At 44.8% G+C, this 26825-nt stretch overlaps 1 protein-coding gene across 1 annotated transcript in view; it reads right to left on the bottom strand.

Annotated features, from left to right (window-relative positions):
- Nucleotides 1-26825, bottom strand: part of ADCY4 (adenylate cyclase 4) — a 138862-nt gene that overhangs the window by 98176 nt on the left and 13861 nt on the right. The window contains exon 2 of the mRNA XM_082244054.1: nt 4471-4837. Coding sequence (XP_082100180.1) covers nt 4471-4653 — 183 coding nt within the window. The 5' untranslated portion in view covers nt 4654-4837. The remainder of the gene's footprint in view (nt 1-4470; nt 4838-26825) is intronic.

The following is a 26825-nucleotide window of genomic DNA, read 5'->3' as shown; positions in this document are numbered from 1 at the left end:
TGCACATGCTAAAGGCCGACTCGGATCTGCAGTCACAGTGACATTCCTCTGAAAATCTTGGCATTGAATCCCACAAGATTATATAATGATCAGGGCATAGCTTAAGCTTAGCGATTTATATGGCCGAAATTATCTCTACTGGACCAGATACTATGGAGAATTGTTCTATGAAACCTGTAAACCACTGCAGAATTTTATGGTAGTATGTAGATTAATTATATAAAACCATATTTTGGTGACCAATACATTTTTTTACAAGTGTTCCTTTGTCTCGGAACAAAGCTGCACAGATCATACAATAATTGATATAGCTGGAACAGTAAGGCAGGCCATACAATTTGCTTTACTTCAACCCAATTGCTTGATTCGCCCATGAATGCATTCAGTGTTGATAGGGGAATCCCTCTCATTGCACCATTGTATCCTGACAGGGAGGTTTCCCTGCCGTCATAATATGATTAGTGCTGCCCTCTATAATCATACCAAAAAAAGAGTTGATCGATAGACCGACTTCAGTACCACCAGTTTGCCCATAGGATGGATTGAAATTCGGCCGTCTATGGCCAGCTTAACATTTGTGAGATTAAAGTATATGTAAACCTTTACCTTGTAACACAACTCATTCAGTTTAAAATAGAAATGCAAGGCAAAATGTTTTGCTCTAATTTAATACCTTTATTTATCCATTTCATTTTTATGGTGGTAAGGGGCTTAGAAAGGCTGGGGCAATGGGGGGGGGGGGGGCGCTTTGGCATCAGCAACTTGAACAGAGCACCAGCACAGTCCAGGGTAAAATGCAGAGACAGACACACTAAGGAGCTAGATGGTTGAGGTCTCAGTTGGGGGCAGAGAAACAGTGGTACACTGATCTTCCCAGCAAGAAGCTGTGCAAGATGACATGTCAACATAAGTCTGACCACTGGAGTACAGGGAGATTGTGCTCCCACATAGAATGCAAAAAGTAGATTGACCACACTGGGATGGATGTGCCTAAATGTCCTGGCACAGGCAGTTTGAAATAGGAAAGCAGGGGGATTGACTGGATCTCCAGATATTTCACACAAAAGAAGGAAATACAAGGAGAACAGGATACTTTATAATACAAGTACACACATTTTAGAAATATGAATTGTTGGCATAACTTACACTTTAAGTCCCTTCCAAACACTAGGCTAACCTGCTAAAATGGGCCCTATGTGCGCCAGAGGTTAAAAGGAGTATTACTGATGTAGCATCCGCCTAAGTAGGTGCCAGGTAAAATATATTTGTGACCCTGTTCTGCTTATCAGGAGGGTCTGATCTGTCAGTGAGCCTGTCACATGTTTCCAGGTGTGTTCTGTTGAGTCTGGGGAGTCTCCCCACTGTATCCAAAGAGGGACCTTGTTGGACAGTGGAGGAAACCTAGCAAATAGCAGACCAGGGTTTATGACTGTCCCAGTGGGTGGGCATTGCTGCAATGCATCCTGGGATTGGGAATAAATCTGGAGGGAGCATGTGACAGGGGTGTCTTTGGGCGGGAAGCCAGGTCCCAGGAGCAGGGTGACGGCTGTCTCTCCTCCTGTTGCTGAGGAAGGTGGTCCGGGCAGTCGGCCTAGGGACCAGGGGATGAGCTGTGCTGAGAGGATCCAGTGTGTGCTGACCAAGTGGAGCTGCGGGGCAGGATTCTTCTGGAAAACAGTATCATGAGTACCTAAGCATCTGCCCAGGGGTCTGCCTAAGAGAGGGGACCACTCCAGGAAGGTCAAGGGGATCCAAGAGCCAGCTAACCCAGAGTGTTACTGTAAAAGGGGGTGCCAAGTAGTAAAGCCCTGAAGATTAGGGGGTAAAGGGGGAGCCAGGATGGGCCCTGAAGTTGTTCAGCAGTACAGTCTACTTTTAAGGACAGCTACCTCAGGAAAGGAGTGCCTAAAGCTAAAGGACTCTTTCACAGTCAAAGGCAAAGTAAATTTAGTGGCCTAGCCGTGACTAGCTCGACCCAGCATTTAACCAGCGTTAAGCAGCACTTATCAGATCGTCCCTGTTTATTGTGCATGGTTTAGCTCCGTTGGGAGTATCCCACTCTTCCCTTCTCCTATCCAAGTTCCTAATAAAACCTAAAAAAACTGGACTGGTCCTTGTCTGAGGTAAAAACACTTGGAAACATGTCAGAATGTTCTACTGTTGCTAATGGTAACCCACACGCAGCAGCTCTCATGGGAGTAGTGCTACATTGAAAAAAAAAAAAAAAAAGAAGAAAAAAGGATCAAGGAGAAGCCTGCTGCCTGTGAGACCAAAGTACAGCCTAATACACATCATTTGCCTAGACCCAAGAAATAAATCTTGTTCTTTATGAAAGGAAAAGTATGGTCTGATTTTCACTCAACACATTCATTTCAGTGGATAAGCTGCCTGCCAGTTCTGCCCATCCACTCCAGCTTATTTAGCCTTACGGTTGGTTAGTACATACAACAGGAAAAACCCTCTGGGTGGGACTTTTAAGGGCAATGGGTAGACAAAGTATGAGTTTCAAAAAAGTATAAGAAAATATAGGAAAAAAAAAAAAAAAGGGAAAAAAAAAATGTTAAATGTTCTCATGTTTATTGCATGAAACATGTAAAAAAGATCACATGAATCCAGAGAGAACCTCCAGATTAGATAAAACAAAATGATGCGGTTACACAATGTCATACACAACACCTGACAAAAGAATGTCATACACAACAGCTGACACCTCGCTGTGCAGCCACAACACCACATTGTCTCTGCCTCCCCTGGTCTCTGCATTTAACAGACTCTGTAAGCTGACTCCAACCCTCCTCTGGTCCTCCTCCAGACCTTGCGCTCTCTTCTTCCCAGATCCACCCGAATCTCCCTGGCAGTAGCTCAAGGTAAGGGGGTGCATTGTGATGGAAGGAAAGGTGACTCTTGATGGTGGGGGGCTCTTGACATCTCATAAGGGTGTAAGGGGGCGAGGGGTGCTCTGGAATCTAATCCTACAGATGTAACCGGCCCTTTGAGGGCAGCCATAATGCTGATGCGGCCCGCGATAAAATTGAGTTTGACACCCCTGCTTTACAGCATTATTTCACTCCTGCCGAAAACGTTTGCAGAGTAGTGTATATTGATCAGCATTACTTGAAAACCCAAAAGGTATACTTTTGAAAAACTTGACAGTTTTTTTTATGACCAGGTAGGTAACACCTATGGAACAGTGACCAATGGTACAACCAGATTTCAGTCAGGGCCCTGCCTGGCCTAAAACGTTTAAAAATACCTATAACAAAGCAAGGCATTAAGCCAACAGAGCAAAAGGCAGAAAATCATACGTTTGAATCAACTGTGATACCCTTTATTAGGTCCTCTGAGCACCCTCCCCAACTGCCAAACATATACACAAGACAATTCTATTTGGAGGGACGAGGCCAAACCTTCATTGGATTTAAACATCAGCATCTTTACTGAACCAACTTAAATCTATACAATTTACAACGACTATGAGAGCCCAATATTATACCATTTTAACATTGTCTAAATACTTGACTTAACCACATATTCCAGACAGGTGCCCACTTGCCATTGCTTTCAAAGGACTAAAAGCCAAAATCATGTAAAACTGGCAAGGTAAAAAAAAAAGAATCTACCAATAAAAGACCAACTCAACAGTGGGAACAGGTGGATACTTCATAGCTGGTCAGACTCAAAGACCAGTGATCCCACCACTCAAAACATTTTAAACTTTTCGACCCCACATACGGTGTTTGCGTAATTAAACCAGGTTCTTTGGGGAGGAAAAGGGGCTTGTATGTAACAGATCATGTTTTTAAACAATCAGGTCTTCCTTTCCTAAAAATGTTGCTTATGGTGTGAATACACGATTAGAATATCGCCCGATCATTCGACCACCGACTTTTGAAAAAGTATTTGTCCGTTGAAAACGTTGCCAACATACACGGCCCGAATATCGTCCGACCGGTGCCCGCCGATCATCGAAACAGTGTTTGTCGGTCGAAAACGTTGCCAACATTAACGATCCAAAAAAAAACGTTACAGACCAATCCGGGTCAACAAACATTTCCGGGAAAATATTTTCGGGCATGCGTGAGGAGGTTAAACTGAACGACCTCAACACCAACGTATAGAATATCGTTCTTTCGCAAATGAGACGACAGAATTTTTCGGGTTTTTCAAACGGTATTTTGCGTTCACAATATCGATATCGCTCATTGATGGCTGGACATTAACGAGTAGAATATCAGCCGATCGCTCGCTGAACGGAAATTTTCGTCCGATATTCTTATCGTGTATTCCGGCCATTATTTTGGTAATGCTTTACCTTATACTAATATTTTCTAAAAAGACAACTGCTGACTCGGAGAATGATAGCCTGGTTGAACATTTATCTGAAACAATCTGGCTCTCTTCAAAACACTACATTTATTGCTAGATAGCGCAAAACTATGACTATACAACATTAAATAAATGGCTACATACCCGCCTGGTGCCAAAGGTGATGGCTATAAGTGCACAGCATATTGCCAGGACTATAAGCAGCAGCAGAAGGATGACTGGATATTGCTGACGCAAGCGATAGTAGGACTCATAAAAGAGGGCTTCCTTTTCCTTGCAAATTCGTGTTGAGTAAGGGCTCAGGTGAGCCCTGCTGTTCTCTGGCATCTGTATCAACTATCTGTGTCTTTTGCTCCTGGAACAAGCTGGTACACGAAGGAACTGGTAGAAGAGTATGGAGCATAATTTAGGGTCCATCACAAAGGTCCAGAAACAGAGTTGTAGGATCTCCATATACAAGACATTGCACTGAGAAGATTACCATTACAGGAGTCTCAGTTCAAAATGCGATCTAAAAAAAAAAAAAAAATTAATAATAATAATAATAATAATAAGACAATTACAAAATGAATGAAAATTAAGAATTCCCCTCACTCCAAAATTGTGATCATGCAGTCATAATATCTGTAGCCATGTAATCATTGTCCACAAAATCTATGCATTTGGTGCAGATGCCAGTTACACTATGTAAAAAACTATGATAAAAGCCTCCCTAACACTGCACATTAGGAGAAAATGAATAAAACCATTTTTCAATTGATGGGGGTGAGGGAGATTGTATCTAAACAGCAAGGATCTTGAAGATGTGTCCATTCACGTTTTGATGATGGTGGGGAGAATTTCTAAAGGGACCTATCAAAAACTTCACAAGGCTGCATGAATGCATTTCTGAAATGACAATACAAAGCAGCAACAGGGCTGGATCTTGGATGAGGGTTTGGGGTAAGCTGAGCCCCCAAGATTTCACTCATGCCCCCCAGTGTCATCAGTATCAGGGTGGAGGTGTTGGGAGCAGCTTGCAGCCTTGGCAATGGATGGCTGCACCTCTATAAGCTTTATTACACCAATAATTTCCATGGTACAAAGGGGTGGACCAAGACACATGATGGCACTTGCTTTTATGGTGCCTTGCATCATGGAAACAGATGACATTGATCCAGGGCGGGGATTCAGAAGAGGACACAAGTCCTGGTTCCATCCAGACCTGTTTTTTCCTTCTGCCCCCTGCCATGATGTTACAGCCATAGTGAGGATTTGAAGGTGGGGGGGGGGGCATGGCGCTCTGACGTGAAAGGAGGAGGGAGGGCTGCTCTGTTGTGAAGGAGGAGAGGGGCGTGCTCTGATGTGAAGGAGGAGGAGGGGGGCTGCTCTGATGTGAAGGAGGAGGAGGGGGGCTGCTCTGATGTGAAGGAGGAGGAGGGGGGCTGCTCTGATGTGAAGGAGGAGGAGGGGGGCTGCTCTGATGTGAAGGAGGAGGAGGGGGGCTGCTCTGATGTGAAGAAGGAGGAGGGGGGGGCTGCTCTGATGTGAAGGAGGAGGAGGGGGGGGGCTGCTCTGATGTGAAGGAGGAGGGGGGCTGCTCTGTTGTGAAGGAGGAGGAGGGGGGCTGCTCTGATGTGAAGGAGGAGGAGGGGGGGGGCTTCTCTGATGTGAAGGAGGAGGAGGGGGGGCTGCTCTGATGTGAAGGAGGAGGAGGGGGGGCTGCTCTGATGTGAAGGAGGAGGAGGGGGGGCTGCTCTGATGTGAAGGAGGAGGGGGGGCTGCTCTGATGTGAAGGAGGAGGGGGGCTGCTCTGTTGTGAAGGAGGAGGAGGGGGGCTGCTCTGATGTGAAGGAGGAGGGGGGGCTGCTCTGATGTGAAGGAGGAGGAGGGGGGGCTGCTCTGATGTGAAGGAGGAGGAGGGGGGGGCTGCTCTGATGTGAAGGAGGGGGGGCTGCTCTGATGTGAAGGAGGAGGAGGGGGGGCTGCTCTGATGTGAAGGAGGAGGAGGGGGGGCTGCTCTGATGTGAAGGAGGAGGAGGGGGGGCTGCTCTGTTGTGAAGGAGGAGGAGGGGGGGCTGCTCTGATGTGAAGGAGGAGGAGGGGGGCTGCTCTGATGTGAAGGAGGAGGAGGGGGCTGCTCTGATGTGAAGGAGGAGGAGGGGGGCTGCTCTGATGTGAAGGAGGAGGAGGGGGGCTGCTCTGATGTGAAGGAGGAGGAGGGGGGGCTGCTCTGTTGTGAAGGAGGAGGAGGGGGGGCTGCTCTGATGTGAAGGAGGAGGGGGGGCTGCTCTGTTGTGAAGGAGGAGGAGGGGGGCTGCTCCGATGTGAAGGAGGAGGGGGGGCACTACGATGTGAAGGAGGAGGGGGGGGCACTATGATGTGAAGGAGGGATTTAATGTGCTGTTAAAATGTAATTATTTTGCAGAAAGGTGGGTTTTAAAGCTCCAGTCCATTGGTTACAGCTGGGCCTAACAATACAACAACTTTTTACCCATCGGGTAAAGTCACCCCATCATCATCACTGCCATAGGTGAATGGAGCTGAGTAAACCTTCACCTTGTAAAACAACCCATTCAGTTTAAAATAAAAACAAATGAGAAAATAGTTGTGTATAGATATTGAAAAAAAAAAAAAAAACCCACAGCATTATAAATTCCCCCCCCTCTTTTTTCCTTTTTCTTTTTAGAAGAAGTGGTCACATAACCTCTCAGCTGCATGGGGGGAGAGAAGCGAATAGCTGTGCAAGGGGGCATGTAAGCACACGTTTGAGCATTGCAGAAGAACACGCTGGGGTAGATTTACTAAGCTATGCACTCAGAATCTTGGGCTGAAGGTAGCCAATAAGCTTCTGAATTTTATCTCATTCAGTTAGGCTTTAACAATAAAACCTGGAAGCGGATTGGTTTCTATGCAGAGCTACACCAGATTTTGCACTCTCCAGTTTTAGTAAATCCCTGCACAGCCAGAAAACTGACCACACCGTGCTCTCATGTCTAGTTTGGTCAGTTTTTAATATGAAAAGGATAGGACTGTCAGGAACACCAAGGATTTCACACAAAGGAAGAAATACAAAGCGAAGAGGATACATTCTCATACAAGTACACAGTACAGCAGGCACATATCAAGAATTTGAAATTCTGGGTCGACATATTCTTTAACCACTTTAGGACCGGAGGATTTTGCTGTCTTACGTCTAGGCCACTTTTTTCAACTTGGCACTGTGCGACTTTAACTGACAATTGCGCGGTCATGCAACGCCGTACCCAAACAAAATTTACGTCCTTTTTTTCCCCCACAAACAGAGCTTTCTTTTGGTGGTATTTGATCACCTGTGCGATTTTCATTTTTTGCGATATTAATAAAATAACGAGCAAAAATTATGCAAAAAATTGACATTTTCTACTTTGACAGTTAAAAAATATCCAATATATTCAATTTTTGTCATATATTTAGGCCAAAATGTATTTAGCTACATGTCTTTGACAAAAACATTCTCAATGAGCGTATTTTTAACCACTTTAAGACTGGAAGATTTTACCCCATTCCTGACCAGGCTATATATTTTGCGATTCGGCACTGCATTACTTTAAACGGACAATTGGCGCGGTCGTGCGACGCTGTACCCAAATTCAATTTATTTCCTTTTTTCCCCCCCCCCACAAATAGAGCTTTTTGGTGGTATTTGATCACCTGTGTAATTTTTAATTTTTGAAAAAAAAAGGAGCGACAATTTAAAAAAATAAAAAGATATTTTTCACATTCTGATATACAACATTCCCCCAAAAAAAGTATAAATCAAGATGTAACATTTTAGGCCAATTTGTTTTCTGCTACATATTTTTGGTAAAATAAATCACAATAAGCGCCGGTTCACACTACCGCGACGCTACTTCCCGGGGCGACCTCCGAGATCGCGGTGCGAGCAGCGCGCCGCGACCTCGGAGCGGCCGCCACGGACTTCATAACATTGAAGTCTATGGTGGTCGCCTCCTGGTCGCCCAAAGAAGCTCCGGACCCTTTTTCTAGGTCGGAGTGACTGGTGTCGCTCGGTCCGCAGCTTCCCTATGGGAGGCGACCTGCGGCGACCTGTGAGGCGACCAGGTCGCCTCTCAGGTCGCCCTAGTGTGAACCGGGGCTAAGCGTATTTTGATTGGTTTGCGCAAAAGTTATTGTGTTTACTATCAACGGGAAAGATTTGTCATTTTTATTGTTTATTTTTTTTTTTTTTACTAGTAATGGCGGCGATCTGCGTTTTTTTTTTTTGCGGGACCTACGACATTGCGGCGGACAAATCGGACCCCTAACTGACATTTTTGACACTTTTGGGGGACCAGTGACATTACTACAGTAATCAGTGCTATAAATATGCACTGTTACTGTAATAATGACACTGGCAGGAAAGGGGTTAACACTGTTAGTGATCAAGGGGTTAAATGTATGCCTCATGCTTACTGACGTGTGTGGGGGGGAGGGGATTTTGTGACACAGACACAGATTGCAGGTTCAGCTATGCTGAATCTTGTGATCTGTCACTGCCTGTAACAGAGGAGATTTGCCCGCTTTGTTTACACAAGATGGCGGATCTCCTCACTCTTTCCCTGACGATCGGGGAAGAGCGGCGGTGATCACCACCTCTCCTCCCCTGGCCCGACTCCTGTGGTGTCTGAATACAGCGGGAGCGAGCCTCCGGCGGCGCCAAGAGCTGGAGGGATCCAGGGACGTAGGTCTAAGTCGCTGGACCCAGCCGAGCCGCTCTGCTGCAGTAGCATCAACGTGAGCGGACGGCAAGTGGTTAATGCATTTCTGTAATGAGGTTTGGGGCTGCTCTGTGCAAAACCACTGCACAGAGCAAGTAAGTATAACAGGTTTGTAAAAAAAAAAAAGAAAAAAAATAACAAACAAGGTTTACAAATCACTTTAAGGATGAACTCCTGCCACAAAATCTCTCATTTAAAAAGAAGTACAGATAACGTTCATTTTTAGCAGACAGCAGGCTGAAGCCCGTTGTTGGCTGATGTCACAGAGCCGGTCCAGGCTTGGGAAAGATCGCAACTATATGGTCAGGATCATCCATGAACCGCTCCCGCCCCCTCCAGAGCCCAGCGCTGCAGTGAGTGTAGGTGGATGTTCTTTAGAGCAGACAGCGATGGCCGGTAGTCACCTGCTCAGGGAGCTCTGAAAACCGAACGATCGACGGTGTTTGATCTCGCTTCTCAGTCTTAGAGCTGGGAGGGGACAGATACAGCATCAAAACGATGCTACATCCACCCAAGTAGAATCTGAAAAAACATACCCCATACTTCTCTTCTGAATATATTTCACAATAGCCACAAAGAAAAGAAATCCACTCTGTGTGCACCAAAATACATTTACAAACCCAGATTTTACCTTGTAAAAATAGCAATGTAATTTTCACTGTGCTGTACATAGCCAATGCAGAAAATAGAGCTCTGAGAGGGACCAAGTAAGCCTGATCCACTGAAGCCTGCCTTTTTTGTAGGGGAAGGAGACTGGATTTGATACACAGAACTTTGCCAAAAATGAATATACCGGTGTTTCACATGCGTTTTATTTTTTTTTAGTGTACTCTACTGGGTCAAAATCATGCTCCACCACCTGTTCCAAAAATGTGCTGCATTGATGTGAACGGGCACCATTGAAAACAAATACGATTTCCATTTTCATGCGATAGCAGTGCATCTGAAATCGCACTAGTATAAATGGGGACTAAGGGCAACCACACACTATTCAACCTAATTGTGAAATTTCCTTAGGGCTCCATTCACACTTGAGCGTATCGTATTCAGGTGTTTTTTTTTTTTTTTGCGGGGGGTGGGCTTTTTTCAGGCGTTTTTTGCAGGTGTTTGGAAGCAGGCATTGACATGTAACAAAAACGCTTGTAATCTCCCAAAAAGCAAGCTCATGTACTTTTTTGAGCTTCAGGTGACAAAAGGCTCAGATGTGAACAGGGACCATTGAAATGAATGGGATTTTGCTTGTTGGGAGTTTTGAGACTTCAGAGATGAGTGTTTTACAAGCAGAAAAATGCTCAGGCGTGCACAGGGCCTAAAGCCAAACTCTGGATGAATAAAAATGATCCCTTGCAGTGGGGCTGTGCCCACACTGCAAGGAATTATTGCTTGCTTATGCCTGGGGGGGGGGGGGGTAATGATTATTTACTTACCTGATCCCCCAATTCTACCCACAGTCAGACAGGTCCCCCACAGCATGTGCACCCACATGCTCCACTGGTCTAGGATCCTGACATAATCAAGCCCAGAGCAGGGTGCACAGTCCTGCACTAAAAGTGATGACACAGAGGGACAGTCCACTGCCAGAGGGTGGGGGAGCACCATTTGAAAAGAGGACCAGAGGATCAGGAAAGTAAAAGTGTTTCTCCTCTAAACAAAACAAGCAATTATCCCTTGCAGTGGGGTTGTGCCTGCACTGCAAAGGTTAATTGCTTGCTCTTATTTCCCCGGAGTTGGGCTTTAAGATTTACAAGTCACTATGTAGTATAAAGGACTGAATATTTCGATACAATTATTTAAAATGATTGATTAGGTTTGATCCCATTTTGTATAGCTTTGGTAAAGCTGAAGGAGATTATAAAGTCGAATTGTACAATGTATGGCCAGTTTAAATCTGCATACACTATATGTTCTGATTGTACAATCTCCTTTGGCTATACCATCTGCTCTGTAGTGCAAGAGCTCACCTGATTTGACACAACATGAATATATTGTTTAGGTATATCCTCATATTACATAGTATTGGTAGATCTAGGAGGAGATTGTACAATCTGGTTGTATAATGTATGAGCAGCTTTAACTTTGTCCTCCTTTTCCGCTCTCGTTTTACAGGAACGGATCAGTATGAGGTGTGAAGAAGAAATGATTTGAGAATATCCATTTGTTTATGCCTAAGGCCAGAGTGACAGGGCACATATAGCCCCAGGCGGCTCACAGGGCAGTAGACTATTAGAGCAGCTCTCCCATAGAAATGAGAGGTGACAGGCATCACTGCAGCTACAGCTGACCAGCCAATCTACGACGTCACTTTTTCCAGTCACGATGGAAATAGCAGGTGGTCAAAGCTCAATTTCTTGGAAAAGGACTTTATTTTTTTTCTTTATACTGCACCCAATTTATAAAAATTAAAAGCTAAAAAGTTTTTTTTTTTTTTTTTCATTCACCTGTGTCCATATTTGTCTGATCTGCACAGAATTGCACAGTTCACAAAGCCTGACTGCCTGGATTTCATTCTTTTCATTCTGTACTATTTAAAAGCTTTTCAATAATTCCTTCTCGACACACACACACACACACACACACACACACACGCTAACCACGTGATCCCAGATTTTTCAACCAATCTATACATGCTTCAGATCCTCCAGTGATCAACCTACATTACATGCGATAGCTTTTGTCATAGTTGTCATTTCCTTTCAACTTCCAGTGCATTAAATTCTAATAGATGTCCATTCCAAGGAATCCTATTCATATAACAAAAGTTGGAATTTGAGAAAGATTAGCTTTCAAAAAGAGTGCTAAAGCGCCCAAAAAAAAGAAATAACAAATAATCTGTACTGCACTGGGAAAACTAGGACACGATGGCTAATGTGGAGCACGATTCCTCAGCCTGTCGTACATGTACCCCCGGGGGTGCCTGAGATAGATGCAGCAAACCTTTCAAATTAAACCAAATATACACACACACACACACACACACACACACACACACACACACACACACAGTATGAAAAAAAAAAAACAATATTTACAAACCTGTCAAAATTAACTCCAAGGAAAAATAAAAAATAGAATCTGACATATTCTCAACAAACCTCTTTTCTTTGTTTATAGGAGTGGTTTGTCTATAAATATGTATTACAGATATAACAAAAAAAAAAAATGTGTACATATACATACTATTTTTTTCTTCCTAAATTTAAGTTATGTTAGATCAGTTAGTATAGCCTAGAAATACTCTGTCAATTTTGGTTTAAAAAAGAAAATGTCAATTTTGGTTTAAAAAAGAAAAAATGTAATAATAATTTTATTAATATATAAAAAAAAAATTTCCCCCTTTCACTTTTTTTTTTTTTTTTTTAGGATAAAAAATAAATATCCCCCCCCCCCCTGTCTTCCCTCTCTTATTTATGTATTAAATTTAGTTAGATCTGTAATATAAAACTTTATAGACAAACAACTCCTATAAACTAATAAGAGGTTTGTTTAGAATAGGCCAGATTCTATTTTTATGCTCATATATATATATGTGTGTGTATGTATGTATGTATGTATGTGTATATATATATATATATATATATATATTTTTTTTTTTTTTAACACACACTTACAAAAAAAAAAAGTATTATGGACAATATTGCATCACAATGAAAGTGATCTAAGTAGATATGCATTTATATCTGAAATACAATGTATATAATGTTTTCAGAATATTTTGAGGACATCTACCTAGATTGTAAAAGGAACTAAAAGGGCAAGCCATTGGAGAACTTACTAGGTGACTATAAGCAGTGTACAGTACAGTGAACACCTGATCATACACAATGCATGATCACTTACAATACATTGAACACCTGATCACATGCAATACATTGAACACCTAATCATATGCAATACATGGAACACCTGATCAAATACAGTACATTGAAAACCTGATCATATACAGAACATGGAACACCTGATCACACACAGTACATTGACCTCCTGATCATTTACAATACAGTGAACACCTGACCTGATCACACACAGTACATTGAACACCTGATCACACACCACAATGAACGCCTGATCACTTACAATACAATGAACACCTATCATGGAACACCTGATCATATATAGTACATTGAACACCTGATCACTTACCATACAATGAACACATGATCATATACAATACATGGAACACCTGTTCATATAACAGTACATTGAACACTTCGCATAAAATAAACACATTGTATATTTAATACATGGAACCCCTGGTGACATATATTGGGGAGAATCGTAGCCTTCCCATGTATGGAAGTTGTGCAGTGTGCTAATGAGGAAAAGTTGTCGGGTAACTGTTTGTCCCCCCAGTGATCATACTGACCTGGGTGTAGGTGAGCTGCCATGGTGTGTTCGCAGTGCTCTTTGTCACTCTCGGGTGGATAGTTCAGTATGATAAGATAAAGTTGGAGAATCAATAACAACACTCCGGGTTGGATCCCGCCCCGTGCAGAGTGCGGCTGGCTATGTGCACTGAGCTGTGCGGGGAGGAAGCGGGGGCTCAGGATGACGCCACGAGGAGGAAAGCTAAGTACTTCGTGATAGAAGAACGGAAGAGAACTTTGATCTGCAGGGTGGAGGAGGAGGGGGGAGGTAGAAGGCTGTGTGTGTCCCCTGACTTCTACAGACCTGGGTGTACTGTACTGCTCTCCTTTTATTAATTAGGAGCAGTGTCCCGGCTCTATGTCAGCTCCGTGCCGTCCTCCTGCCTGCCGTGCTTTCTCACTCCTAGAAGTGATAATAGGAAAAGCCGACCGTGTGTGTTCTGCACCGAGCGTGCTCCGACTAGCACATCTCTACATTACTCTTCTACGGAGGGATAGTCTGTCACGGTGACAAATAAAGGCTGCCTGTGCTGAACACAGAACACTGAGCTCTACAACATGTAGACGGGACAGAGATCCCGACCTAGAATGGCCAGGGAGAGGGCAGGGATCCCGACCTAGAATGGCCAGGGAGAGGGCAGGGATCCCGACCTAGAATGGCCAGGGAGAGGGCAGGGATCCCGACCTAGAATGGCCAGGGATCCCGACCTAGAATGGCCAGGGAGAGGGCAGGGATCCCGACCTAGAATGGCCAGGGAGAGGGCAGGGATCCCGACCTAGAATGGCCAGGGAGAGGGCAGGGATCCCGACCTAGAATGGCCAGGGAGAGGGCAGGGATCCCGACCTAGAATGGCCAGGGAGAGGGCAGGGATCCCGACCTAGAATGGCCAGGCAGAGGGCAGGGATCCTGACCTCGAATGGCCAGGCAGAGGGCAGTGATCCCGACCTAGAATGGCCAGGCAGAGGGCAGCGATCCCGACCTAGAATGGCCAGGGAGAGGGCAGCGATCCCGACCTAGAATGGCCAGGGAGAGGGCAGCGATCCCGACCTAGAATGGCCAGGGAGAGGGCAGCGATCCCGACCTAGAATGGCCAGGGAGAGGGCAGCGATCCCGACCTAGAATGGCCAGGGAGAGGGCAGGGATTACGACATAGAATGGCCAGGGAGAGGGCGGGGATCCTGACCTAGAATGGCCAGGGAGAGGGCGGGGATCCTGACCTAGAATGGCCAGGGAGAGGGCGGGGATCCCGACCTAGAATGGCCAGGGAGAGGGCAGGGATCCCGACCTAGAATGGCCAGGGAGAGGGCAGGGATCCCGACCTAGAATGGCCAGGGAGAGGGCAGGGATTACGACATAGAATGGCCAGGGAGAGGGCAGGGATCCCGACCTAGAATGGCCAGGGAGAGGGCAGGGATCCCGACCTAGAATGGCCAGGGAGAGGGCAGGGATCACGACCTAGAATGGCCAGGGAGAGGGCAGGGATCCCGACCTCGAATGGCCAGGGAGAGGGCAGGGATCCCGACCTCGAATGGCCAGGGAGAGGGCAGGGATCCCGACCTCGAATGGCCAGGGAGAGGGCAGGGATCCCGACCTCGAATGGCCAGGGAGAGGGCAGGGATCCCGACCTCGAATGGCCAGGGAGAGGGCAGGGATTCCGACCTCGAATGGCCAGGGAGAGGGCAGGGATTCCGACCTCGAATGGCCAGGGAGAGGGCAGGGATCCTGACCTCGAATGGCCAGGGAGAGGGCAGGGATCCTGACCTTGAATGGCCAGGCAGAGGGCAGGGATCCCGACCTAGAATGGCCAGGGAGAGGGCAGGGATCCCGACCTCGAATGGCCAGGGAGAGGGCAGGGATCCCGACCTCGAATGGCCAGGGAGAGGGCAGGGATTCCGACCTCGAATGGCCAGGGAGAGGGCAGGGATTCCGACCTCGAATGGCCAGGGAGAGGGCAGGGATTCCGACCTCGAATGGCCAGGGAGAGGGCAGGGATCCTGACCTTGAATGGCCAGGCAGAGGGCAGGGATCCCGACCTAGAATGGCCAGGGAGAGGGCAGCGATCCCAACCTAGAATGGCCAGGGAGAGGGCAGCGATCCCGACCTCGAATGGCCAGGGAGAGGGCAGCGATCCTGACCTCGAATGGCCAGGGAGAGGGCAGGGATCCCGACCTAGAATGGCCAGGGAGAAGGCAGGGATCCCGACCTAGAATGGAGAGGGCAGGGATCCCGACCTAGAATGGAGGGCGCAGAGATCCCGACCTAGAATGGAGGGCGCAGAGATCCCGACCTAGAATGGAGGGCGCAGAGATCTTGACCTAGAATGGCCAGGGAGAAGGCAGAGATCTTGACCTAGAATGGCCAGGGAGAAGGCAGAGAGCCAGACCTAGAATGGAGAGGGCAGAGAGCCAGACCTAGAATGGAGAGGGCAGAGAGCCAGACCTAGAATGGAGAGGGCAGAGAGCCAGACCTAGAATGGAGAGGGCAGAGAGCCAGACCTAGAATGGAGAGGGCAGAGAGCCAGACCTAGAACGGACAGGGAGAGGACAGACATACCGACCTAGAACGGACAGGGAGAGGACAGAGATACCGACCTAGAACAGAAAGGGAGAGGACAGAGATACCGACCTAGAACGGACAGGGAGAGGACAGAGATATCGACCTAGAACGGACAGGGAGAGGACAGAGATACCGACCTAGAACGGACAGGGAGAGGACACAGATCCCGTACTAGAATTGCCAGAGAGGACAGAGGCCCCGACCTAGAATGGACAGGGAGAGGACAGAGATACCAACCTAAAATGGACAGGGAGAAAAATAGATACAGACCTAGGATGGACAAATACATGGAGCAGATACATATAGAGAATGAACAGGGAGAAGGGATAGACAGACATTTAGTTGATAAAACATTGTCAGAGCAGATCAGTGGGTTGATACAGAGCCAGACCTTTCATGCTCTTAAATTTATTTTGTAACCTAATTTTTGTTTTTCTAAAAAAGCACAAAAACAAACAAAAAATATGGTTGCAGACGATGGATTTCACCTCTTCTTTCTGGATTCTCATTTTATAATCTGTAACCTCCTTTAACCACTTAAGCCCCGGAGGATTTGGCTGCTAAAGGACCAGGGGTTTTTTTGTGATTTTTTTACTGCGTGACTTTAACGGACAATTGCGCGGTCGTGCGACGCTGTACCTAAACGAATTTGACGTCCTTTTTTTTCCCACAAACAGAGCTTTCTTTTGGTGGTATTTGATCACCTGTGCGATTTTTTGATCACGCGCTATAAACAAAAAAAGAGCGTAAATTTTGCAAAAATAACAATATTTTTCAAATTTTTTTATATGAAATTCCCCAAAAAAAAAAAGTAAAAATCAAAATTTAACATTTTTCGGCCAATTTGTTTTATGCTACATATGTTTGGTAAAAAAAAAAAAAAATCGCAAAAAGCGTATTTTGATTGGTTTGCGCAAAAGTTATCGCGTTTACTAACAAAGGGAAAGATTTTTGTCATTTTTGGTGGTTTTTTTTTTAACGCGTAATGGCGGCGATCTGCGATTTTTTTTTCGGTACTGCGACATTGCGGCGGACAGATCGGACCCTTGACTGACATTTTTGACACTTTTGGGGTTACCAGTGACATTACTGCAGTAATCAGTGCTATACATATGCACTGTTACTGCAAAAATGACACTGGCAGGGAAGGGGTTAACTTTATTGGACAGGGAGGGGTTAAGTGTGTCCTAGGGGCGTGCTTTCTACTGTGTAGGGACATTCCTATTGGTGTAAAAGCAAAGATCAACCGTTCTACATAGTAGAACGGACAGATCTTCACTTTTACACAGGGAGAACTGACAGGCAGCTTGTTTACACAAGCTGCTCTGTCTTTCTCCCTTCACAGGAGCGATCGCAGTGTAACTGGCGGACATAGAGTCCGCCGGTCACACGCACTGACTTGCCTGTGAACGAGCCACCCGCGATAGGCTCGCAAGTCAGTGACAGGCGAGTGACGTACCGATACGTCACTCTGCCTGGCCGGGGCTGACCGCCGCAGTATATAGTCGTGCGGCGGTCGGCAACCGGTTAATATCTATCCCTTATATGTGATACATTTAAGGCTCTCCTACTTGCTTTATTCTCTAATCTTCTATAGCAGAGGTAGGGAACCTATCGCTTACGAGCCAGACGTGGCTCTTTTGATGGCTGCATCTGGCTCGCAGACAAATCTTTAAGAAAGGGGAGCATGTCTGGACGTAAGCCGCGCTGGACACTGCGTCTACCACTCAATCCAGTGCCATCCGCGTAGCTGTGCCTGGTGCCAAGGAGATTTCTGCACCTATCGACAGTACACTTTGTGGGCTACCCACCACTACCCTCAGTTCGTCTCTGGGTGACCGGATTGCCATGCTACGAACCCCGCAGCCTATTCACGGTACCGCCGCCAGCTCGTGTGCTGAGCATCTGAGGGCCTTGGCAATCACCGGCCGGTAAGGAGACCTGCCATCCGCTCCCTGTTTCCCCAGACAGACACAATCTCCTTCCCCTCTGACACCTGGGGACCCGCCTCTCACATCCACTTCTGAGGCCTTCAGCGACCGGCCATTTTCTCAGGGCCTATACTCCTCTCCATCACTCGCAGGCCTGCAGGCGCTTCACCACTCCCGCCTCATTGCATACCTGCCTGCTCTGCTCTCTTCCCGACCGGACTCTAGGCACTTTCACACGGCTCCATCTACTCACTGTATAGCTGCGGCCCATGAATATGAATATTAAATAAAGGTTCCCGACCCTGAAATATAGTGTATGGCTCTCACGGAATTCCATTTGAAAATATGTTGTGTTCATGGCTCTCTCAGCCAAAAAGGTTCATGACCCCTGTTCTATAGCTTGTAAACTCATCTACCTTTTCATCCGATACATTGTAAACTCTTCTGCTTTCTACAGTATTCTCTTTTGGTCTATAGGCGATTGTAAACTCCACCTTTCATATCCCTCATACCAAATACATTTCTTTATATATATTATATAATATAATATATTTCTTATATCGAAATACAGCTTCTCTGCTTTCTGTACTGATTAAGGATTTTTAACTCTTCTACCTTTTATATTCAGTACATTGTATCCTCCTGCTTCTTGTATGATGCTCATAGAGGTTAATTAGAATTTTAATATCTTTTCATTAATTTAATTCCAGATACAAACAACAAAGTTATTAAAAGAATTACATTACATACCATTACAAGACAACCAAAAATAATCAACATATACATAACCAAAGATATGGGGTTCCCAACTTGTACACATTGCATCACTTTTCACGTACCCTGAAACAAAACTCCTTCTCCCCTCCCTCCCCCATCCCCGCCCACCCAATCGGTTTAAAAAGGGAGACACTAACGACACCCCCCCCCCTTCTCATACCCTAAATTAATACATTTTATTTAAAAAAAAAATCATAAATATATCTATTATTGATCACTTAAGAGGTTTATCCCAAAATACTACACCACTCATCTACCAATTCCACCCTGTGAATAAATGTGAGGAAAAATAAAATAAAAAAAAAGGGGGGGGGGGATTACCCTCTCTCGTGAATTATTATATAATTAATTCGTGATCAATTAGGAGGTGTATCCCAAAAATTTCTACACCATTCACAGGAAAACAAAAAAGGGGAGGGGAGGGAAAGGAGGGCAACAGGGGCATTAAGAACAAGGAAGATGAAACCTAATTTTAATCTCACATTTTCACCTAAATGTCCTTCTCAGCTAAAAGTCTCCTCTCCCCAGAGGGGTTCTCATTGCCCATGTACCTCATATGTTAGGGTATGTTTAAACTCAAGCCAGCTTCCCCAAATCCCACAAAATCGCGTTCCAGAGTAATTTTGTCGACATATATTAGTTCTTCCATAAGCCTAGTTCTATCTACTTTCCTAAACCATTCCTGTGCCATTTATATTTTCTTTTATTTCCAAAATTTCAGAATTAGTACTTTTGCTGTATTTAACAGGTATGGAATAATAAGTCATCCTATACTTCTCTTAGATTCATTTGTGGCATGGAATAAACATTGCCAAGGGTCTTGTCCAAATTCTACATTGCTGATATTTTTAATTACGCTCAGCACTTCCTCCCAATAGGTCTGGATCAGAGGACATCCTCACCATATATGGGCGGGGGTTCCCTCACCCCCACATTCCCTCCAACACAGAGGTGATAGATTTGGGTCAATCCTATGTAGTTTCAATGGAACTTAATACCACTTCATTAATATTTCCTTAATCCTTGTATCCATTAAGGTGGAATGTACCAAATCTAAAACCTTATATTTTAGTTCCTCTGATAGTGGTTGGTACAGTTCACATTCCCAGCGCGCCCCCCCCCCCCCCAAGAGACCCACTGGGCCAGGGTCCAATTGGGAAATCAGAATCTTATAGAATCTTATATATACTAGAGATCCCCTGTTTGCTAATGCCCCCCCGGTTCACAAGATTTTCACAATGGTTGAGCTCAGTAATCGAACGCAATGGTTTAGGGAGAGTCTCCACGAAATTTTGGAGTTGTCTGTATCTCCAAGCATCCCATATCCATGTCAAAGTTCCTGAGGAGTACGAAAGGGCGTTCCCATTCAGGACATCCTTCAATCTTAGAAAATCTGCCAGAGTCCATTTCAGGAATGACTTATTCTTCTTGCCTGATTGGGTTATTGATTGTAAGCTCATTTACCTTTCATATCCCTCATACCAAATACATTCTAAGCTCCTCTGCTTTCCATATTAGGCAGTTGGGCTTGAACTGTAGCCAATTCCTGCTGAATTGTCCGAAATTCAAATTGTGGTTGGCCACTTTAGCACCACTTGGCTTAACACACTACAACTGAAGAATCAAAAGGAGCCTTCTGGGAAAAAAAAAAATTGGCTGAACAGCTAATAGGATGCAGTCACTGTTCAGATATTCTGACAGCCACAGGTGCTACATCTACATCTAATAGGATGCAGTCACTGTTCAGATATTCTGACAGCCACAGGTGCTACATCTACATCTAATAGGATGCAGTCACTGTTCAGATATTCTGACAGCCACAGGTGCTACATCTACATCTAATAGGATGCAGTCACTGTTCAGATATTCTGACAGCCACAGATGCTACATCTACATCTAATAGGATGCAGTCACTGTTCAGATATTCTGACAGCCACAGGTGCTACATCTACATCTAATAGGATGCAGTCACTGTTCAGATATTCTGACAGCCACAGGTGCTACATCTACATCTAATAGGATGCAGTCACTGTTCAGATATTCTGACAGCCACAGGTGCTACAGCTGTTTGAAAACAACATTCCTTCAACCACACAGTTAAGCATGGATGCGACAAGCCTTAAACTGGCCATATGCTGTTAGATTTCTTTCATTTAGTCTGCAGACTGAACAAAAGAAATCTAAGACTCTTCTATTCCTGCTAAACAGCATGGATAGATGAATGCCGGGCTATTCGCCCAAAAAATTTCCAGCAGGCTTCCTTAGGACCGTGGTGGGGTCTGCAGGACCACCCACTTAGTGAATTTCAGCCAGTGAATTTCAGCCAGTTAATCGAGAATCACACAAAATTTGCTTAAGCTGGATACACACTATAAGATTTTCTGAAGACTTTCCTTCAGATTTACCTTTTCTATGTAGTGCAAGGGCCTGCCAGATTGCATACAAATTGAAATTGTTTAGGTTTGACCTCATATTATATGGTTTTGGTAAATCTAAAGGAAAAAGTCTTCAGAAAATCTTATAGTGTGTATGGCCCATTAGTGTATGACCAGCTTTAAGCTGGGTGCACACGTTCAGTTTTTTTTTCCTCTCTATCTATAGATATATATGTCTGATCAAATACTGGTTTGCTAGCAAGACTGCTCAACAGTAGGCAGTTAGTCATTTGTGGAAGATGCTGATTTTAGACATATTTGCCTAAGGCGGTAGTAAATTTGAAAAAAAAAAAAAACAACAACAACAACAAATTTCTCCCTGCAAAATAAAGGCATTTATTGCATACTAGCACATTATAAAAGAATTGCATTGAAACGAAGCCCTCCAGCTAAGCGCAGTCACTGCTGCAGAGGCTTCCAGTGTCACTCGGTCTTCTTTCCGGGTTAATGGGCATCATCCGCTCGAATAGCCAAGCCCCGATGACGTCACAGCCAAGCCCCGATGACGTCACACCCACACAAGGGTCATGGCCACGGGTATGCAGTTCCTTCAGAGTGACAACACTGGCTGCCAAATAAGCAAATATTTCCTACCTAAATCGAACACGTTTAGGAGATATTTATCTGACCTACAGATAAGCTTACTTGTAGGTAAAAATCTAAATGGGGAGTTTACTACCACTTTAATAATGCCCAAGCTACGAAGAATTGTTAGCACTTTCAGATGACTGCTATTACAGGCATATGTAAATCATGGTCTGATGCGATTTTCCAGCAGAAACTTATCTAAAGAATGATTTAAAAGTAAAAATGCCCTGGTGATCCTGTTCAACCCTAATATGCACGACGTACAGTAAATTTAGTTTAATGTTGCCTTTACATCAGCTGATTACTATGGTTGCTTATACAATTTCAAGCTTAATCTGGTTGATAATCTTCCTTTGTAATAGGGCAATCTCTCCTCTAGCCCCTAGTTATCTGATTACATACTGGATGGCTGGAATGAAAAACCCACGTGCCAGTGCATGTGGTCACTATATAGGCCGCCATAGATTAGATTTTTCTTCTAAAGTCACCAAGGAGAATTGTGGAATGCAATGTCTTTTATTTAGAAAGATTAGAAAGAAAGAAAGAAAAAACATTTAGCAGAATTGTCATTTTTAAATGCAGCATGTTGTTTATTTTGGTAATTAACATGAAAAAGAGCCCTACGGGAATAAAGGGAAGCAGTAAACCAAAAAATTACACGTTCCGATTTACAGGACTAATAGAGGTAGTCGTCTTTCCAGCTTTGTGAACTTATAAGGAAGCCCTGAGGTGTGCATATATTATGGAAAGTCCAGATTTTGTTTCTAGGGTATGGATGTAGGTTACAGACTGTAGGTAAATATTTACTTAGTCTGGTTGAAAAAGGACAAGTTCATCCAGGTATCTTTGATTCTACCAATTACAGCAGTAGTAGTAGTCGTCAAGGATCATACAAATCCAGCTACAATCTTATATCTATGGCGACTTGCAGAGAATGTTAGTGGTCTTTATCAGAAAAGTGAAAACATGTTGATAAATTAATGTTAATCTCTAAAGTAAAAGGTTTTAAAGATTTAAAATCGTCGGTTTTTATTTTACTTAAAAAGGAGAAGTATAGCAAATACTTGGCTGTACTTTCTGCACTTCTGTGACCCATTTTCAGCCAAAAGCGTGCTGAAGTCCACTGTTGACTGACATCACAGGGTCGGTCCAGGCTCTGAAAAGATCATGACCATATGCCCATATGGTCAAGATCCACCCAAATTGCTTGGACCGGCAGCTGGCTCAGCCTCTCAGCGAACCGCTGAGAGCCTAAACCAACTGCTCCCACCTTCTCCACTGCCCAGCGCCCAAGTCACAGACAATCACAAGCTGTCTGAAGTCTCAGAGCTGAGCGATCAGCAGTGTTTGATCACTTAGTTCTCAGTCTAGAGCTGGCAAGGGACAGATGCAGCATCAGACTGATATTGCATCCACCTAGGGGCAGGGCCAGATTAACGTAGGGGCTATTGGAGCTGCAGCTCCAGGCCCCTACCTTTATATAGGCCCCAGGTTGGCCATATTCACTGTTACCGCTCTTCTGTCACTTGTAAACACAGAAGTCTGGCTTCTATGCTCGCTTCCCCAGGCAGCTCCCTCAGAACCTCCCCACACAGCACGAAGGCCGGACAAGGAGGGACAGTTGCCGATGCATGGATGTGTTTATGGGCTTCAGAGACAGCATCCCATGTGGAATTAGGCATGCATGGCTGCACCCTTCCTCCTCTGGGTGCATGCCAAGGCACAGCCCTTAAGGCCCTTCAAAATCCTCAGCACCAAGCCCATGATGCTCTTAATCCGGCCCTGCCTAGGGGAGTATAATTTTATTTTTTTCATGAATCTATAACATCTCTTTTAAAATTGCTTCATCTGAGACCAACACTATACTTACTATAAGAAGAATGCCTTTTATGAAGGTGGTACACCCAGCAGTTGATATTCAGATGTACGTTTTGGAACCTTTGCTATACAGGCTCAAGTTTTATGAATGTACTAGAGCAGCCATTCTCAGCCAGAATTCTATGGAACATTTGGTTTCCTCCAGAGTTTCAGCGTTTGCTAGGGATTACTTGATCAGCAGGCACTGGCATTCTGACCTCCTTCTTGATAGTGCCCACATAATTGCAGAGCAGACTAGACTCACCATATCCAGCAGTGTGGTGCCAGTAGAGCTTCTCCACTGACAGCAGCTGTCTTCATGGCCATTTATAAGACTGGCATTCTACCCTTTGATCGCTTAAGGGGCATTTTTCCTCCAACTGACAATACCTGTAAGGAAGTCCTTTTCTATTGATCAGGAATGTAATCAGGCCCCTCTCCACTAGCGTTTAACGTAAGAGGGCATTTCTACATTTACACTTTGGGTGTCAAATACTGTAGATACACATTATTGTTGCTACAACGTAATGATCACATTAATGTATAAGTAGTAGACAATTTTAGCAGGGGTTACGCAAAAACCTAGGAATTATTTTAAAGATTGTTTTGGGGTAAAAAGGTAGACATGCTTTTAGAGAAGTTTAAACTTTAATGGCATCCCAGTCTTAGTCCGTAGGGTTTAATATTGAGTTGGCCCACCCTTTGCAGCTTTAAATCTGGGAAGGCTGTCCACAAGGTTTAGGAGCGTTTCTATGGGAATGTCTGACCATTCTTCAAGAAGCGCATTTGTTAGGGCTGGCACTGATGTTAGATCGCAGTATCCGCTCCGATTCATCCCAAAAGGTGTTCGATCGGGTTGAGGTCAGGACCTTGCTTTGTGCTCCTAACTTTGTGGACAGCCTTCCCAGAAGAGTTGAAGCGGTTATAGCTGCAAAGGGTGGGCCAGCTCAATATTAAACCCTACAGACTAAGACATTCCATTAAAGTTCATGTGCGTGTAATATATATCTCTATCTATCTCTCAGTGAATGCGGCATTCAGCAAGTGTTCGCTAGGGATGAACCAACCGCAAAGTTAAAACATGTACCAGGAGGCTTTATTTGCAGTAAATGTTTAAGGGAATGTCACATTTACTGCTTAAGGCCCCATTCACACTGGGGCGATCCGACTTCCCCAGGCGACCACACAGGTCGCGGCACGCTGCTCGCACCGCGACCTCGGAGCGGCCGGCACGGACTTCATAACATTGAAGTCTATGCAGGTCGCTCCGGGTCGCCCCAAAGAAGCTCCGGATCCTTTTTCTAAGTCGGAGCGACTTGTGTCGCTCCTATTAGAACGGGTCCATAGCTTCTGTATGGCAGGCGGCCTACGGCGACCTGTCAGGTGACCAGGTCGCCTGACAGGTCGCCCCAGTGTGAACGGGGGCTTAGAAGTATACCTATATAATGATAGATCATCCCCTTTTCTGCATAAAAAAGGGCCATCCTTTTTTAATTGTGTAAGCATGGAAACCGTATACTGTCCAAATCAAAGCAAAGCGCAAGGTAGTCTCATGACAAGTGCAAGAAGGTTGATAATGTCTCAGTCATCAATGAGAAGTCTATACCCAGCTCACAATGCTTTCATTACCAGTGACTTCGCGTAAGATGCAATTATGGGATTTCCGGTTACATGTGTGAACCACAATTGACACATTGATGTGGTCTCAAAGTAATTGGATGCAGTTAGGGAGTACCCTTATTTTTGGCACACACACCATAGAAGCGTGTACACAATTTTAGACAATAGGTCCCACATTTGTACTTTCTAAACCAACTGTGACAGCTCTGTATGAATCTGTTACAAAATGATAAATGTAGCTATACAAATGTCTAGGCATCAGTGCAATTCTCCTAGTTCCCCTAGGTCCTGTCTACATTTGTTACGTGTGAGGATATGTTCAAGCATTGTCCAGCAGTAATATACCGCTAATGAGATCTGGGCGCCTACCCTTCCCCATCACTAACAAGAGTCTTCTGCAAAGCTTTACTACAAGACTAATCATCATTGTTACTGAACCATTCCAGAATCAGAACATTCCCAGCAGCGGGGCTGTCGCACTGCTTCTTAATTACTGAACCATTTTAAATGGCAAATGTAATTGCCTCATATACTTATTGAAGTAAAAGCAATAAGATGGTCGCGGGATCATTACCGAATCATTCCAATGCAGGAGCTTCATTAAAGAACTGCTCCAGTACTACCATATAACTGCTGAAGTATATAGAGCCAAGATCGTAATGAACCATTCAAAAATTAAACTGGCACTATTGTGTCAGTATGCTGTACGATCACGGTGACAAAGTCATTCCTATCTAATTGCATGTAAATATTATTTAGCCACAGCATTGCCACAACTAGAACCATAAACGCTAGAAAAACACTATTTGTGGTTTAACAAAATGTAGCATTGGGGTTGGCAGGTTTCCTACAGACCTTGAGAAAATAGCATGTATTTTTCCCTCAGCAGTCTGGGTGATCATCTATTCTTCTTGCTTAATAATAAATGCATTGAGTGAAAATAGTTCTTAATGCTTCCGTGGTTGGCAGTGGAAGATGTAATTCTAGGACTCAATTTGGTTTAGTAGATCATAGGATTATTGCTGATAAAGCACTACGGGTAAAGACAAAGACCATGATTGTACACCCCTCACACAACACTGAAGAAATGACACTTTGCTACAATGTAAAGTAGTGAGTGTACAGCTTGTATAACAGTGTACATTTGCTCTCCCCTCAAAATAACTTTAACACACAGCCATTAATGTCTAAACCGCTGGCAACAAAAGGGAGTACACCCCTAAGTGAAAATGTCCAAATTGGGCCCAAAGTGTCAATATTTTGTGTGGCCACCATTATTTTCCAGCACTGCCTTAACCCTCTTGGGCATGGAGTTCACCAGAGCTTCACAGGTTGCCACTGGAGTCCTCTTCCACTCCTCCATGACGACTTCATGGAGCTGGTTGATGTTAGAGACCTTGCGCTCCTCCACCTTCCGTTTCAGGATGTCCCACAGATGCTCAATAGGGTTTAGGTCTGGAGACATGCTTGGCCAGTCCATCACCTTTACCCTCAGCTTCGTAAGGCAGTGGTCGTCTTGGAGGTGTGTTTGGGGTTGTTATGTTGGAATACTGCCCTGGGGCCCAGTCTCCAAATAGAGGTGGGGGGGGGATCATGCCCTGCTTCTGTATGTCACAGTACATGTTAGCATT

Source organism: Pelophylax lessonae, assembly GCF_965119305.1.
Source record: "Pelophylax lessonae genome assembly, chromosome: 1".
In the NCBI taxonomy this organism is placed as follows: Eukaryota; Metazoa; Chordata; class Amphibia; order Anura; family Ranidae; genus Pelophylax; species Pelophylax lessonae.
Note: the sequence above shows the minus strand (reverse complement) of the source record. Positions and strands in the feature narration are given on the sequence as shown.